Source organism: Macrotis lagotis, chromosome X, assembly GCF_037893015.1.
Source record: "Macrotis lagotis isolate mMagLag1 chromosome X, bilby.v1.9.chrom.fasta, whole genome shotgun sequence".
In the NCBI taxonomy this organism is placed as follows: domain Eukaryota; kingdom Metazoa; phylum Chordata; class Mammalia; order Peramelemorphia; family Peramelidae; genus Macrotis; species Macrotis lagotis.
In genome coordinates this window covers 98,478,805-98,497,089 of record NC_133666.1, presented here as the reverse complement: position 1 = coordinate 98,497,089, position 18,285 = coordinate 98,478,805, and the positions used below count along the sequence as shown (strand labels likewise).

Below are 18,285 nucleotides of genomic sequence, written 5' to 3'. Positions count from 1 at the left end.
GGCTGGACTCTACGTGTTCTCTCTGGCAGAGGTCCCCCGCTGTTACCCCACTTTGTGCCCGGTGCTCCTCAGGGTGCAGCTCAGGAGACTCCCCTGCTGCTGTGAGCTGAGGCTCCCAGCGCCCTGGGGCTGCCTCCAGGAGGCTGAGGTTCTTTGGCTCTGGCGGGCCACCCCTCTGGCTGGCTGCCTCTCCAATCCCGGGGAGCAGAGCCTTTCTGCTCTTTTCCCGGTTACCTTGAGTAGGAGAACTGCCTCACTGGGTCCCTTTGTGGGTTCTGTCTCTCAAAAGTTTAGAGTCCTTAGCTGATGAATTTTATCAGAGAGCTTGTAAGACTCGATCCCTTCTTGTTGCCATCTTGGCTCCGCCCCCCCCCCCAATAGTATATTAACTCAGTTAATCATACACAAATCTCACATTGAGTTCTAAGAGTTAAAGAATGGTCCCCAAACTGAAATCCTCAGCATCCTTTGTCTGCCCCACTCCATCCATGCTCCTTTGGGATTTGAGAATCATTTTGTGTTTTTCTCTATCTTGAGTTGGCATAAGAAGGTAGTTAAAGAATAATTAGAAGGTTGGTATCAAAATGAGGAATATAGTCATTCAGATCCCACCTCTGACACACTCTAGCTGTTTGACTTCAAACAAGTCACTCAGTCTCTTATGTTCTAGGCAATTTTTAAGACCTTTAATTGTAGAGAAGATTGTGGGAAGTCCCTCACCCTGGAGATCTCTATTTCAGGAAAATCACAAATTCTTTTCCTGTTCCTTGGGTCAGCATGCCAGAAAAAATTCATCATCTAATGACTAGTCTTCTGATTTTAGGCCTTCCTGTATTTAGGTTGGTTGACCCACAGCAATCTTCACTAAGATCATATTAAAATAATAATACTATATAGTCTAAGTTCCATTTTTATAGTGCTTTGAGGTTTGTAAAGTATTTTACATAGTATCTCATTTGATCTTTATAGGATTCCTATGAGTTTAATACTACAGGTATTATTAATCCCATTTGACTGATGAAGAAACTGAGGATGAGAAAGTTGAAGTGACTTGCCTAGAGTCACACAGTCAATAGATAATGTGAGGATGGGATTTCAACTCAAGTATTTCTGATTCTAAGATCATTATCCCATGATCTCTTTCCAATTATAATACAGTGATGATACAACAATGTTAATTGTACTCTGACATTACATCTTCCAAGAAGCTTTTTTTTTTTCCAGTTTTTGCAAGGCAATGGGATTAAGTGGCTTGCCCAAGGTCACACAGCTAGGTAATTATTAAGTGTCTGAGGTCAGATTTGAACTCAGGTCCTCCTGACTCCAGGGCTGGTGCTCTGTCCACTGTGCCACCTAGCTGCCCCACAAGAAGCCTTTTTTTTCTTTTTTTAGGTTTTTGCAAGGCAAATGGGATTAAGTGGCTTGCCCAAGGCCACACAGCTAGGTAGTTATTAAGTGTCTGAGACCGGATTTGAACCCAGGTACTCCTGACTCCAAGGCCTGTGCTTTATCCACTCACTATGCCACCTAGCCACCACCAGAAGCCTTTCTTGACTCAGCTTTCTCTTCTCCCTCCCCACACCCCCATAAGGAGTTTTTCCCCCCTCCTTAGATTTCATGCAGCACTTTCTACTCAATTTATGGAGGATTAAAGAGGAAGTAAAGATTCTAGAAGCAAGGTCAGCAGTTTTGCATGATGTGAAGAGATCAAGGATTAGGAGAATTGAAAAAAGAACACCGTATTTGGCACTTTGAAAGTTACTAAGGATCTATGAGATAGAAGTTTCAGTAGAGTAGCAGGGATATAAATCAGACTGCAAGTGGTTGAAGATTTGAAGAGCTGGTGTGGAAATGACTGCATTAAAAAAAGGGCAACTTTTGGTGCTGAGTTAATGATTAGGCATGATAAGCAAAGAATAAAATTAATAGAAAATTCTTTTAAAGATTGGGAAATCTAAGCTAGTGTTTAGGTAAATGGGAAAAAGTCAGTGACAATGGAAAGATTAAAGTTGCATGAAAAGAGATGACTGTTGAAGCAATGGGCTGATAGAGGCAGGAATGATTCAAATCAAGCATTACCATGGCTAGAGGGATTAGGGATACCTGTACCTTCTGAGACAGAAGAGATTAAATACAGTATAGTGACAAAAAGATGAAGGAGCTTCTGTCAGATGGTCTTAATTTTCTCAGCAAAGTAGAATACCAAGTCTGTTCTTTGTTGGAAATTGGGGATTTGAAAGAAGAGAGAAAGTTGTTCATTAAATAGGAAGTCAGAGTAGAGAAATATTGCTAAGTGTCTTCAGATCATAGAACTTTAAAGCTGGAAAAATCCTTAGCAATGATTGAATTCAGTCTGCTCATTTTATAGGTGAGTGAATTGATGGAGAAATGAAATTATTTGCCTTTGGTCACAGAAGTAGCAATTAGAAGAGCTGGGAATAGAATGAAAGACAAACCTTCTGACCCTCAAATATACTATTTCTTATTTCCTTGCATCCTTTTTTTCCTAGTTCCTGCAGAAAACATTCACTTATAATTAGCTGTGACTGGACAGATCACATTATATCACTGTGTCTTTTTCTATAAATATAAATACATATCAACATCTAATTAGGAATAATTGGCACAAAAAAGGATTTAGAAATGATGGTTCTATGTAATTTCCAAGTGATATTCTTTCTGCAAATGCCTTAAGCCTGAATCATCAGGAATAAAATTTAATTGTTAGATCGGTCTGAACATGTAAATTTAGTTAATATATATTACCTTTTTGTTGAATTCAGGAATTATAGAAATTATGAGGAATACATTATGGCTATTTTTCTTATTTCTTCTTGCCTTTCCTTTTTTCTCTGGATAAATTATTTTGCCTAATATCCATTTGAAACATTTTTTGATATACTAATGGGTGGAATGAACATAATGGTATCAGACTGCACATGAAAGATTGTCTCAAACCTTTATATTTACTTATTTGATTCTTCTCTCTTGCAGGTCAGATAGTGTACAGAAGAACCAAGATCTAGAGTTTGAAAGGAATAGAGAAAGATTTGAATTTTTAAAGGTAGGAGCAGAATTTCGTAGGATTTTATTTTTTTCTTTTTCAATATATATGGTATTACATGTGTATCAGATTCTCAATTTTGTTTACTTTTTTTTTCTTACTCTTAGTGGGGTTCCCAGGCTTTTTACAACATGAGGATTATTCCCCCTGGCTCAGGGATTATTCACCAGGTGAATTTAGAGTACTTGGCAAGAGTGGTATTTGATCAGAATGGATACTACTATCCAGACAGCCTGGTGGGCACTGATTCACATACCACAATGATTGATGGTTTGGGTGTTCTGGGTTGGGGTAAGTACATTTTTATTTCTTACCTGCTACTTTGTAGTTTGAAAATAACACCAGGAAGGGGCAGCTAGGTGGCGCAGTAGATAGTGTCAGCCATGGAGTCAGGAGTACCTGAGTTCAAATGTGGCCTCAGACACTTAATAATTACCTAGTTGTGTGGCCTTGGGCAAGCCACTTAACCCCATTGGCTTGCAAAAGAAAGAAAGAAAAAGAAAGGAAGAAAGGAAGGGAGAGAGAGAGAGAGAGAGAGAGAGACTGAGACTGACAGAGAGAAGAAAGAAACAAACAAGCAAACAAACATCAGGAAGAGTTCTTATTTCAGCGTAATAGTACTATACTCTCACTCTATCAGACTACCTGTCTGACATACTTTGAAATTTATTAACCCTTTCTGTGCCTGGGCTTGGTAATAGTGCTGGCTGTCTTTTAAGGATGAAAATGAAAATGAAGGCATTAACAGCCACTTATTGGTAGCACAAAAGCTTTGGAATGTGTTTTCCAGTTGTGCAGAGGTGGATTTATCATGACTCATTCACATGGTCTGGATCCTGTCTGTGATCAATAAGACATCTATATTCTATATCTATGCATCACCAAGCAAAGTATTATGCAAAAAGACTTGAACATAAGATCTTGATTTCAACAGTGTTCTAATCAAAGTCTGAGTTTGCGTTTCTTTTTAATATTTTGACTGAGGGTGAGGCAGCAATAGTCCACAGAGAGCCAACTTCAAAGCCAGGAAGTCCTAGCTTCAGAGTATTTTTCTGACACCCACTAGTGGTACTGAGCAAAGCACTAAACTCTTCAGTGCTCTGGCTGAATTGGTAGGAGTTCTCATTCAGAAATTCCTTATGTGAATAAAGTCACAGGTTCAGTCTCTATGACACCCCTGCTAGAAGATGCAGTTAATAAAAATACCCTAAAGAAACTTCTTTCTTTATGGTGGCATTTGACTGTCTTTCTTCTTCTTATCCTATTTAAATATTAATTATCTTAAGTCATTTGCTTCAGGTGTGGGTGGAATAGAAGCAGAAGCTGTCATGCTGGGACAGCCAATCAGCATGGTGCTTCCTCAAGTATTCGGTTACAAGCTGCAGGGAAATCCTGACCCTCTGGTAACTTCCACTGATATAGTGCTGACAATCACCAAGGTAATGGTTTGCTTTCATTTTTTTAATTTTCAGAATGCAATAATGATAAACAATGCTATACTGTTATGTGAGGGAAATAGGAAATAGATCCTTTAAAAATTAAAGGAAGCAGACGTATAAATAGGATTAGAGAATAATCTGGGGGATGTATTGTTACTGTATTAATTTCATGATATGACTAATTCATCCTTTTTAAATTGCAGCTACCAAGTAAGTTTCAGGTATATTTATGAAGAAAATATATGACTTATACTTCTTGTGTCCTGACATGGGTTATTTTGCAATGCCCATCAAGTTGTCCACTCCAAATTCTGGAAAACTGAAGACACTTGACAAAGAATCTCAGAGGACCTCCTTTTTTGTAGAGCAGGGCTGCTTACTGTGTGAAAAGAAAGCAGATTCAATTTAGAAAACTTTTTCTGGCAGAATAATTAATATTATATAAGTTTTACATTTTTCCCCCAATCCTGCTTCCCTCCTCCCTCCCCCCCCACAGAATGCACTCTGTCAGTCTTTACTTTGTTTCCATGTTGTACCTTGATCCAAATTGGGTGTGATGAAAGAGAAATCATATCCTTAAAGAGAAGTCTAAGAGGTAACAAGATCAGACAATAAGCTATCTGTTTTTTTTTCTAAATTAAAGGGAATAGTCCTTGAACTTTGTTCATACTCCACAGCTCCTTATCTGGATACAGATGGCACTCTCCTTTGCAGACTGCCCAAAATTGTTCCTGATTGTTGCACTGATGGAATGAGCAAGTCCTTCAAGGTTGCTGTTAGGGTGTACAGTGTTTTTCTGGTTCTGCTCATCTCACTCAGCATCAGTTCATGCAAATCCCTCCAGGTTTCCCTGAAATCCCGTCCTTCCTGGTTTCTAATAGAACAATAGTGTTCCATGACATACATATACCACAGTTTGCTAAGTCATTCCCCAATTGAAGGACATTTACTGGATTTCCAATTCTTTGTCTGGCAGAATAATTGAAAACTATATAAGGGCAGCTAGGTGGCATAGTGAATAGAGCACCAGCCCTGGAGTCAGGAGGACCTGAGTTCAAATTCGGCCTTAGACACTTAATAATTACCTAGCTGTATGGCCTTGGGCAAGCCACTTAACCCCATTGCCTTGCCATAAAAAGAAAACTATATACATTTCTTTCCTCTTGTATATTATGGAGACTTAGGTTGTTTTGAAAGTTGATGATGTTTACTTTTTAAATGCTTCATTCTTATTTTTGACTTAAGCTTATTTGGAGAATGAGGTTTCAAAATCTACTTTCTCTGTCAACTATCTTGTCATGTTGAATGATTCCATAGTCTAGCAAATTTGTTCAAAGTGACATTTCAGTTGTTGGCATTTAATTTTTTAGAGAAATGGAGAACATTGATTTTCTGAGGTTGGCATAAATATTTTAGATGGAGATAGGTTTCCAATAAACTGTAATTTCAGAGACGTAAGCAGCTCCTCTTCTTTTCCTCAAGCAGCCTAATAACTCATTTGCAACTTAGAGCCTTTGCCCATAGCCACACAGTATGTGTAAGATTCAGGACTTGAATCCTAGCATTAAGACTCCATGGCTGAACTACTAGCCATTATGAACTATTCCCTTTCTGTGGACCATTCTTCCATTTTGTACAAAGTAAACTTAGGTAAAGCCTACTTTTTTTACAAATTATTCTTAGGTAAATACAATGAAGGAAGAAACTGCTGGAATGAAAATAATCAACTGATTTTGATGACACATAAAAATAAAGACCTGGAATGGCATTTGGTCACTTATTATGAAATTGTATAGATATGCTAAAGTGATTCTTTTTTTTGCCATATCTAATTTTAACCTGTTCTGAGATTCATGATATTGTTTTTTGAAACTTTGGAAATAAGCCAGTCACTTGCTCATTCAGAGCAAGTAGAGATTTATTCTGAATGAGCAGAAAAAACTTTAATTCATTTTTGTTACACAGTAATCTTCACAAGGAAGGGTATATAGGCTGGCTTAATTTTTTTTTAAATACTGTGTGTTTATTTTTATTTGTAATTTTTACCTTCAAGGCTGGTTTATAGGAAGACTTTTTTTTTGTCTTACCCATAGGCACATGAATATTTATCTGCATTGATATGTTTTTACATATTTAATAAAGGATTTAAATGATCTCAAGGGTTTTTTTTTTTTTTGTCCTTTCCTCTTAGCACCTTCGCCAGGTTGGTGTAGTGGGTAAATTTGTTGAGTTCTTTGGACCAGGGGTAGCCCAACTGTCTATTGCTGACCGGGCCACCATTGCCAACATGTGTCCAGAGTATGGTGCAACTGCTGCATTTTTCCCAGTGGATGAAGTTAGTATCAAGTACCTCATCCAAACAGGTAAGTGGGAACCGAAAGATCTTTCTAGAAAGTGAATGCTTAGCTTAATAAAATATTGACCCCTGGATCACAAATCTGTGCTTCCAGTTTTGTCTCTGCTTGGTTTATGAATATGTTATTATGGAAGCTTCTTTTTTCTTCATTTTCACTGCTTTAACAGCATTGAATTGTTGAATAGACAAGAGATAAGTATTTTCAGAAGTTTGGAAACTTAATCATTTCTAAAAGACTTAACTGTTTTGATGTAGTCAGGACCTTAAAAGACTGTGATTTTCATCGACTCCTTGTCTCTGCCATACCTAGGCTGCTCCTCCTCTCAACCTCACATCCTGACTTCTTTGACTTTCTTCAAGATTCAGCTCAAATCTTACCTTGAACAAGAGGTCTTTTCCTATTTTTCCTCCACTGAGCTATCATTGTTTCTGCTCTATCTCTTATCTATGTCACATATCACTAAGATGTACATAGTTGTTTGTATGTTGTCTGTTCCCATTGGAAAGAAGGCAGGGGATGTTTTGCCTTTCTTGGTACACAGTAAACACTTAATTGTTGAATAATTGACTTAATGAAGAGAACTATCAATTAACTCATCCAATTCCTAGCGTATTTCTACAGCTTTATATTTATTGATGAATTCACATATGTATAGTCTTTGACTAGTACTTATTAAGAATGTTAACTTTAATTCCTTAAAATTTTCTTTTAGGTCGTAATGAAAAAAAAGTTAAGAATATTCAGAAGTACCTCCAAAGTGTTGGAATGTTCAGGGACTTCAGTGATTCATCTCAAGACCCAGATTTTACTGAGGTATGTAGAGAATTACTATTGAACATAACTATAGCAAGGAAGTTGATATGCACTATTTCTTTTTCTCCCTCATAGATGTGTAAGACACTGGACAGTGACTACAGGACAATAGAACAAAGGGTTTAAAACAAAAGCACAAATGAATTATAAAAATCTGTGTAGAAAATATGAGAGTGGAAATATACATAAAAATTGTGGCATGTATTTTTAAAATCAACTTATTATTTCTTTAAAGAATCATTGACAGTATATCCCTCCCCTATTCCACATAAGGATTACACTATATCAACTTGAAAACTAAGGGAAAGTTTGACAATGTCCACTTGGATCCTGTAATAATAAATAGTAAGTATTTATTAGGTACCTATTCTAAGCAAAACATTCCACTGAGATATAAGATAAGATAAGGCTTAAAATGTTATAGAACTGGAATTCTCAACTTTTTTCAGTCCCTCAATAATCCAAACCCTTATTTAATATGAAAAAATTAATAAATTCTAGAGTTTTATTTTGCATATACAAATAAGAAATAGATAATTTTTTCCTTTTAAAAAGGTATGCCAAAATGAATGTGATTTAATCTATTGTAAATCAATTTGTACTTTTTGAAATATTTTAATAAGTTAATGTAGTTGATTATAATAGCTGGTTTGGAAACCTTTGTCTTGAAAGCCAGGCAGAATATTTTGGGATAGATATTTTGAAAATTTTTGCTCTAAGTAAGATTATTCATGCAGGAATAAAGAATAGGTTAGAAAAAGAAGGAATATAGGCGTGGACTATCTGTTAGACCTTCATAGTAGCATAGATGGTTAGAGATAAGGGCCTATACTTGGATGATGACTTAGAAAAATAGGGACAGATTTGCAAAGTGTAGAAATAGAATTATAAAAACTATGATAGTAAGAGAGTATAACTTTAACTCATTTGCTGCAGGAACATGTTATGTTGGGAACTGCATGTTCTCTGTAAATTTTGTTATTTAGTTGTTTCAGGTTAATTTATAGGGTAGTTAGAGAGCAACTAACATAAACTATAACTGATCCTTTATGAAATTTGTGTTTCGACTCAGATTTGGCAGAAAATATTCAGCACTGGGATGAAAGGGAAAAAAAAATTTCATCACCAAAAGAGTTAAAAGTTACGGAACTCAGTTTAGAAACTGAATTTTAAAATAGGACCATGTTGGGGATAGTTTAACTTGGGGAAAGGAATCATAATGCATATTGAAGTTCTTGAGGACAATGGGAGGTTTTAAAGTGGAGAGGAAGACATTACAATTTTTGGTAAAATTAGAATGACCTAAAAAGTTGGTTTTTGTTGTTGTTCAGTCATTTCAGTCACGTCTGACTCCATTTGAGGTTTTCTTGGCTAATATACTGGAGTGATTTGCTATTTCCTTTTCCAACTCATTTTACAGATGAGAAAACCAAGCAAACAAGGTTAAATGATTTGCTTGGGGTCACACAGCTAGCAAGTATCTGAGGTCAGATTTGAATTAATGCACATGAATCTTCCTGAATCCAGACCCAGCATTCTATTCACTGTACCACCTAACTGACCAATAGATGGTAGATAATAGTAACAAAGAGGAGGCAAATGATTTCAGATAATCAAGGAAGATGTGGAAGTTTTTCTTGATGTAAAGAAATTTATTGACAGTAGGTTGCAAGGGGAATAACCTCAAGGAGCCTTGAGGAGAAGTAATTAAAACAGGGATGAGATGGAGTCAAATAAAAAAATGGAACCCATCATCATTATGCCACAGAGAAGGGATGGAAGGAAAAGGATTGAAGAAAGATGAAATTTTATAATAGTCTACTCATGAAAAAGCCCATTTTTCTTTTCTTCTTCATCCTTGCCTTCTTCCAGTGTTCCAGTTTAAAAACCAGACTTTCCTGGTAATCAAGGACTGATAGTACAATACAAATGCAGACATTGTTTGGTTTCATAGGAAATCTTGACAAAAGAGTGAACTAAATAATACTATATCTTGACCCATGAGAAATTCCAGGAATTTCTCACTTGACAACCCAAAGAAAATGTCCAGTCTGTATATAGGACCTTCAGTCATTTCTTTCAGCTCACTTTGTGCTACTCTTTTTTTTTGGCAGGGAAATGAGTTTAAGTGACTTGCCCAAGGTCACACAGCTAGGTAATTATTAAGTATCTGAGTCTGGATTTGAATTCAGGTCCTCCTGACTCTAGGTCTGGTGCTATATCCAATGTGTCACCTAGCTGCCCTTTTTGTGCTACTCTTGATAGAAAAAGATCAGATGGATAATATTGTATATCATTTCAAAGGGTTTATTTCATTCTCCAAAGTGAAAGACAAAAACTATTTATGTTGCTTTAGATCTTCCTGAGAAGAAAGAATGTGTTATCTGCCTCATCCTATCTTACTCCAAAAATTATTTGCATATTTAAATATTTTCAAGATTTGTGTAACTTAATTTTTTTCATAGTTAATATTTGTTCTTTGCTGGTATATCAATAAATCCTAGACTTCTTTTGAACAGGTTGTGGAGTTGGATTTGAAAACTGTGGTACCCTGCTGCAGTGGACCGAAAAGACCTCAAGATAAAGTTGCAATATCTGAAATGAAAAAAGACTTTGAGAGCTGCCTGGGAGCAAAGGTAAGAGGGTTCTTTTTTTTAGGTTTTTGGAAGGCAAATGGGGTTAAGTGGCTTGCCCAAGGCCACACAACTAGGTAATTATTAAGTGTCTGAGGTCGGATTTGAATTTGGGTACTCCTGACTCCAGGGCCGGTGCTCTATCCACTGTGCCACCTAGCCACCCCCAAGAGGGTTCTTCTTGATGGCATGTTTCAATTTAGTTAGTATTCAACATGCTTTTCTCATTTGATTCCCCCTATAACTCTACAAATACAGACTGTACAAATATCTACAAATCGACTCTACAAACATCTTATTTTTCAAGTCATTGGATCATAGAATTACAACTCAAAGGGACCTTAAATTTCATCTTGTCTACCAAGCTCATTTAAAGAGGAAGAAAGTGAAGTCCACACAGGGTCACTTGTCTGAGGTTCCATAGCTATAGATGGAAATCTCATCTCAGTTCTCAGGTTCCAAACTTAATACTATTCTCTTTGTACTATGTTTTAAATTCTGTTCTGCTTTTCTAATTGGAGATGATTGAGTGACCAAAAGCTCAATTACTGGCAATAGCAAGTATTGTTTTCCCAACAATGAAGATATTTCAGAAATTGAATCAATGTCCAAAACAAATACTTCTTTATCTTCTGACTTTCTTATTTCTGTCTAAACCATCTGTCATAATCCATAGTCAACCATATTTGAAGCACCAGTCAATTTAGACTTTTCACACCTCCCTCAACCCTTCATATTTATTTGATTGCCAAATCTTATTGCTTCTATTTCCACAGTGTATCTTCCATCCATTCCCCTCTTTCCACACATGTAGCCCCAGCCCTAATCGACCCTACATTCTTTTGCCTTGAATATTGAAAGAGCCTTCTGCTTAGGTTTCTCTCCTTCCCTTTCTCATCCTCTACACTGCCACCAAGTGATATTTTGAAAGCATTGTTCATGTCACTTCCTTGCTCTAGAAGACTCTAGTCAGGCCAATATGCATTTATTTATTAAACACTTACACTGTGCCATGCTAAAAGCTGGTATAACTAAACACTGTCTAATGGGGAAGACAAATAAGGTGCATATATTGGATGAAATGGAAAAAGAATGGTAAAGGCTTCTCGTAGAAGGTAGGATTTGCCTGGACCTTAAGGCAAGTCAGAGAAGTGAGGAGTGAGAGTTCCAGGCCCAGAACACAGCTAGTGAAAATGGTTGCAAGCTGGAAAAGGACAGTATCACTGGATCAAAGAGTAAAAGCTTCTGTGTTCCATATTGAAAACCCTTCACAGTCTACCTTAATTTTCCAAGATTCTGGAATGCTGATCTCCTTTAAGCATTCTGTGGTCCAAATAAACTGACCTATTTGCTATTGCCAGTACTCAATACCTATCTTGTGCCCATACCTGAAAATTTTTCCCTGTTTATCTCAAAGAACCTTATTTCATTAAAACTGAGCTCAAATTTCCCCTCCTACAGGAAACTCAACCTGATTCCCCCCAGCAGTTGCTACTACTCTGCCCTCCAAATTACTTTATACATATTTTGTATTTAATTTTTTAATTTCAAATAATTTCTTCCTAATGTAGATTATAAGCTCCTTGAGGTCAGAACCTCTTTCATTTTTGTCTTTGTATTCATTTCCCCAGTTGGGAGAAGGGAGAAGAGATCAGAGGGCAGAAAAAATGCTTGATATTTTTTAAAAAGTAAAAAAGGCAAAAATAGCAATTAAAAATAAGGGGAAAAAAAGCAATACAGATAAATGATGATCAAAGTCCAGTTATCCAGACATGGAAATTGAAACTCCTTTTACTGGATCATTCATATTCTTTATTAAGAGTACATTCTACAAGAAGCCTTTCCTTAATTCAGTAACTTCCTTCTATTGATTATTTTTATCCTGTATGTAATTTGTTTGTCCATAGTTGTTTGATTCCCATGCTTTTTTTGGAATTGTGACACTGGATATGTATTTTGTGATACCCCTGTCTCCAAAAAAGTGCTATATGGTATGTTTTCTTAAACAGAATTTAAGCTAACTGGGGAGTGACTTTTTTTTTTTTTTTTTTTTTTTTTTTGCAGAGAAGGAATTACCCCCTAATACCTCTTGTGATAAAGAGAGACACATCATGAGGTGTGGTAGAAAAGGAATTATTTTTCCCAATCTTTATTTATTTCAGACTAAAACACTTTTACAGTTGTTAGTGTTATGACAACTTTAAAATTATACTGGCCTTTTCTACAAAAGTGATGTGTTATGTTATACAGTTCAAATAAACCTTCTCTGCAGCAAAGCAATGTTTTTATACCTCCCTAATTGACTTACTATCTATCCCATTCACTACAGGAGCCTTTCTAGACCTTTTCATCCTTTCTCAAATCTCTTAGACCTCTCCACCACCCCACTTCCACCATTATAGATTAAAAACCTTACTTCATATTTTACTGAAAAAAAATTGAAGCCAGTCACCAAGAGTTTTTGCCTTCTCCTTTGCTCCTCAATTCACATTTCTCAGTTGCCTTCTGCCACTATCACCTCAAACCTCTGTCTCACATGAGATGTCTGTTTTCCTTATCTAGGCTAACTTCTCTCCTTGAACAAATAGATCCCATTACATTTCATTTTCTCCAGCAGATTGTCCCCTGTATCAACTCCATTCTCTTATTTACCCTCAATCTGTCCCAATCTACTGGCTGCTTGACTATCCTTAAAAAACCTTTACATAATCCAACCATCCCCACATAATATTGTCCTCTCTCTCCTCCTTTTGTGAATAAATACACTGAAAAGCCTTTCTTAAGAAGGCTGTCTACATAAATTACTTCCACTTTCCTTTTCTTTTTCTTTTTTTTTTTTGGCAAAGCAATTGGGGTTAAGTGACTTGCCTAGGGTCATACAGCTATCAAAGCTGTATGTATCATATAATATCTGAGGTCACATTTGAACTCGGGTCCTGACTCCCGGACTGATGCTCTATGTACTGTTCTAGTTGCTCCTCACATTTTCTTTCTTCTCACTTTCTTAATTCTTTGAAATCTAATTTCTAACATCATTTGACCAAAACTGCTCTCTCCAAAGATGCTAATGACCTCTTCATTATCAAGTCTATGTTCTCTTTTCAGTCCTCATCCTTATTTCTCTGCACTCTTTTACATTGCCAGCATTATTTTCTTGATTCTCTCTTCTCTCTTGGTTTTTGTAACACAATTTTCTCCTTGTTCTCCTTCTAACTGACTAATACTCCTTTTCAGTCTCCTATGCTGACATACAAATGCTATTTATAAGTAGTCCAGGAGGCAGCTAAGTGGCACAGTAGATAGGTCATCCTGACTCCAGGGCCAGTGCTCTGAGTTCAAATCAAGCCTCATACACTTTAATAATTACCTAGCTGGCAAGTCATTTAATCCCATTGCCTTGCAAAAACTTAAAAAAAAAAAGTAGTCCAGAAGGTTGTACTCTTCTTCATTTATATTATTTCACTTTGGGATCTCATTCTATTATCTTCTCTATACTAGTGATTCTCAAGTCTTTTTATCCAGTCCTAATATCTCTATTTGCCTTCAGTCTTTCATCTCCAGCTGTCTATTGGACAACTTAAACTGTATATCTGGTAGACATTTTAAATTCAACATGCCACAAATCAAAATTCTCATTTTAGCCTCCCCCACTCAAAACCTGGGTTTCATCTTTTTATACACACACACACACACACACACACACACACATCCTATCCGTTTCTAATATCTGTCAACTTTTACCTTCAAAACATCTTTCATATAAGACTTCTTTTTCTTCTTTGACAGTACCACCCTGGTGTCATTCTTCATCATATCACACCTGAACTATTATAGTGGCTTGCTGGTTGGTTTGCCTTCTACAAGTTTCTCCCCACTCCATTTCCTTTTCTACTAAGTTGTAAAAGTGATCTTCCTAAATCAGAGCTCCAACTACATCCCCCTTCCAGTCAATAAACTTTGGTGGCTCTTTATTATTTCCAAAATTAAATGTAACAGTTTTTCCTTGGCCCTCCATGACCTGCCCTCTCCCACCTTTCCATTCTCCTAACACCTTATATCCCTTTGCACACACATACTTTGTAACCTAACAGCATATGTGCTGTTCCTTGCACAAGATACTCCATTTCCCAACTGTGAGCATTTTCTCTAGCTGTCCCCAGTGGCTGCAGTGTATCCCCTCCTCATTTCTGCCTCCTGACTTCCTTCATACTAGTTAAAATGGTACTTTCTATAGGAAGCCTTTTCTGATCCCCTTAATTGTAGCACCTTCTAATGATTATCTTCAGTTTATACTGGATATTGTTGAGTCCCTGTTTGGCTGTCAGTATGTTGAGTCCCTTTCTGGACTCCCTCAATCTTTTCCCCAGGTGAACATTGAAGGGGTGGAAGACAAGGAAGACAAGTTTCTCCCTATAGGTCAAGGTCTCCAAGATCTCCATTTATTGATCCAAATACCAGTGTATAAAAACTTCCCCAGTCTCTAATCCACTCCCACACCCATGGCACTTAGTAAGATAAGACTCTGGTGCTCAAGGACACCAGGTGAAGATAATTTACAGTGCTCCCATACACAACAGTCTCTAACAAGGATGTAACTTAATTGTGCAAAGTAGTTTGCATGTTATCTCTCCCATTAGATTGCAAACTTCTTAAGATAGCCTTATGCCATTCTCTGTATCCCTAGCAGTAATGTGCTAGATGCATAATGGCCACTTAATGAATGTTCATTTTCTGTCTAATTGGTAGATCCATGGGAGAAAGTGTTAAGAAAAAAAGTATACTATATTTTGTTTAGACTGTTTCAACATGTTAAATATATCTTCCATCTTAATGGAATTAGAATGTGAACTGACCTGTGATTTCACTAACATGAAATTACCTGGAGAACAAACTTCCTCTACCAGTGCAAGTTGGCACCTTCTCTGTTACTTACAGCCTCAGAGAAATGCCTAGAGCACTGAAAGGAATTGTCCAGGTCATAAGTGAAGTTATTAAGTAGTTATTAAGTTCCTAGTAAGTGCCTCTATACTTATTGCTAAAAATACAAATACAAAAAACAGTCTCTATTCTTACGAAAGAAGACAACAAACAGTATCTATTCTTAAGGAGGGTAGTCTAAAAGAGAACACAATAGGAGGACAACTATGCACAAACAAGACACATAGAAGATCAGTTAATGATAATTAGAGGGCTGGCACAATAGAGAGAAACTGGCCAGTACATTATTTGCAGAGGCTCTTGAGACTAGATCTTCATAGTTTCAAAGCCAGTGCTTTATCCATTATGCCATGCTGCTTTTTTTATGATAGCACAGAAATATAAAATAAAAATATTCCTAAGTATTGTCATTCATACGTGATTGGTTCAATCTAAGCAAAATTCGTCCCTTTAGAAAAAAATATCAATATTCTTGTCAGTAACTTTGATTAGTCAGCTGTTTATAAATATGTTTGGAGGTGGCTAGGTGGCACAGTGGATAAAGCACTAGCCCTGGAGTCAGCAGTACCTGAGTTCAAATTCAGTCTCAGACACTTAATAATTACCTAGCTGTGTGGCCTTGGGCAAGCCACTTTTGCCTTGCAAAAATAAAATAAAATTTGAAGATTTCAACTTTCACTATTATTCTGGGGGAGGAAAGCAGCAATTTTTCATCTCAAGAGACCTTTAAAAAGCAGAGTTGGCCTCAAACTTCTTAATTCTTTTAAATTATAAAATTTTAATTATACATTTATTTATATTTTATAAATAAAAATATAAAATTATTTTATAAAGACTTAAAGAAAAGTAAGCTTTCCTTTTTAAGTATTCTTTAAATAATCATGTCATGTCATAACTAAATTATGTCTGTTTATGTGAAATTACACTTAGAAAAGTAGTTATCACTTCCAATGTGATTAAAAATAGGTTTTCTCCCCCCTCTCTTTAGCAAGGATTTAAAGGATTCCAAGTGCCTCCAGAACATCATAAAGATTACAGAAAATTTACATATGATAATAGTGAATTTACACTGTCCCATGGCTCTGTCGTTATTGCTGCTATCACCAGCTGCACCAACACTAGTAACCCTTCAGTGATGTTAGGGGCAGGTAAGTATATTAGATTATTCTGATCAAATATACTGTACAGGTTTGTAGAAGGTTGGCTTTTACTCTGAATCTTCTTGAAAATGAGGACTCATTTGTTTATCAACTATAATTCTGTGAGTCACAGTTTTAGAAGATTCTGGAGATTTTCAGTTGTAAAACACCTAACAGTTTTATGAGAGTTTGAAAAAATACTTGAGTTATTGCTAATGAGAATTTTCTGTGGTTAAACTAATTAGAGGGAAGAGAGGCAATTCTTATAGTTATACTACAGAAGGGGACTATTTCTTGCAAAAATTGTGCCATCAAGTTCTTTTTGAAAGATTTGAATGAGAAATTATGAGACCATAAGAAGACCATTGTTAAAGCTTCAGAACCAAAAAAATAGAAATTTTTTTTAGCAGATAAACTGACATAGTCCAACCACAGTCTACAAAGCACTGATTCTGGAGTAACCTGGAGCAGAAAAACAAAAAACAAATCAAAGTATTTTCCCCTTGGGATATAATATTTATGCAGATTAACAAATGTAGGGTAATTTGAATGTATACAAAACAGAAACAATTTGAGGAAGTTTGAAAAAATCCTCTCTCATTAAGTTTGAAAGTTTTAAGAGGCAGAAGCAAGCATGCAATGAAAGAGTGAATTCCAGATATTGTGGGTTGTTGCTGTTTGTCCCTTGTTCTCAAAGAGAATCGAGACATCAGGGAGATGATGCCATGACTTCCAAGTGAATAAAATTTAAGTGAGGGAGTGCTGTACAAAGTCACCAGCCTTACTTTCTCCACTGGAGTGGCAAGATAGATCATGATGACTGGAATTGATTCTAGATGCAGAGGGAGATCTTGCCCTTTTTAAGCTAAGCTCTTCACCAGGTCTCACCCTGAGGCAACACCCATTCATTGATTAAGGGTAGATAAGTAAGGCAAAGAATGACTTCTTTTACCTAGTGTAAACAAAAAATCAATCTGGAAGGGGTTTCTAGGGTTTCTCAGGGTTTTCTGACCAAAAGAAAAACAATTGCTATTTCCATTCAGTCTGAGTTATGTGATATCAAACAGTGATCAAGTTGGGCTTGGACTAGAACCTGGCCAACTCTATGTGCTAAAACTCTGAGATTGGAGATAAAATGCCAAGATTGAGAAGCAGCAATTAGGAGCATATAGTACTTGAAAGGAAATAATACGAAATGAGTCTAAAAAAGTCAATTTGTGAAGGACTGGTTATTTTTCTTTGTTTTGACATCACTATGTTAGAATTAAAGTATTATGTGTCTGACTGTGGTTGATCAGACTAATACAAGCTTGGAATGTTCTACCACAGGTCAGGCTCAAGTAGTCCTTGAGGACTTGAGCTTCAGTTCTGCTTTGCTCATAGAGCTCAGCACCACCTTCTTTGATGTTGGTATGTCACATGGGGCAGCCCTATGCCAGTGTTTCCCATGTCACACAGTCAATTCCAAAGTTCTTCAGAGAAACCTTGAGAATGTACTTATATCACTTCTTCTGATCACCATCAGAGTGAGTCCTTGCCTTTTGTGAATTCTCTCTAAAATAATCTTTTAGGCAAGCATAAGTTTGGCATTTGGACAACATGGACAGCCCATAGAAGTTGCTTTCTCTGTAGTTTCAATGGTTGGCAATTTAGTTCAAGAAAGGACCTCAGTGTTCAGTACCTCATCCTGCTAAGCAATCTTCAGAGTCTTCCTAAGACAATTCAAATGGAAATGATTCAGTTTCCTAGCATGGCACTGTTAGACTGTTTTTATTTTATGTTTTCTCAATTACATAAAAATAATTTTTAGCATTCTTTTAAAAATAATTTTGAGTTCTAAAATCATCCTTTCCTCCCCTTCATTGAAAAGGCAAACACTTTGATATAGATTGTGTGTAGGCT

At 36.5% G+C, this 18,285-nt stretch overlaps 1 protein-coding gene across 1 annotated transcript in view; it reads left to right on the top strand.

Moving 5' to 3' along the window:
- ACO1 (aconitase 1) overlaps nucleotides 1–18,285 on the top strand; it is a 94,852-nt gene that overhangs the window by 40,261 nt on the left and 36,306 nt on the right. Inside the window, exons 5-11 of the mRNA XM_074207216.1 lie at nucleotides 2,995–3,064; nucleotides 3,172–3,355; nucleotides 4,364–4,503; nucleotides 6,695–6,866; nucleotides 7,573–7,673; nucleotides 10,193–10,309; nucleotides 16,233–16,392. Coding sequence (XP_074063317.1) covers nucleotides 2,995–3,064; nucleotides 3,172–3,355; nucleotides 4,364–4,503; nucleotides 6,695–6,866; nucleotides 7,573–7,673; nucleotides 10,193–10,309; nucleotides 16,233–16,392 — 944 coding nt within the window. The remainder of the gene's footprint in view (nucleotides 1–2,994; nucleotides 3,065–3,171; nucleotides 3,356–4,363; nucleotides 4,504–6,694; nucleotides 6,867–7,572; nucleotides 7,674–10,192; nucleotides 10,310–16,232; nucleotides 16,393–18,285) is intronic.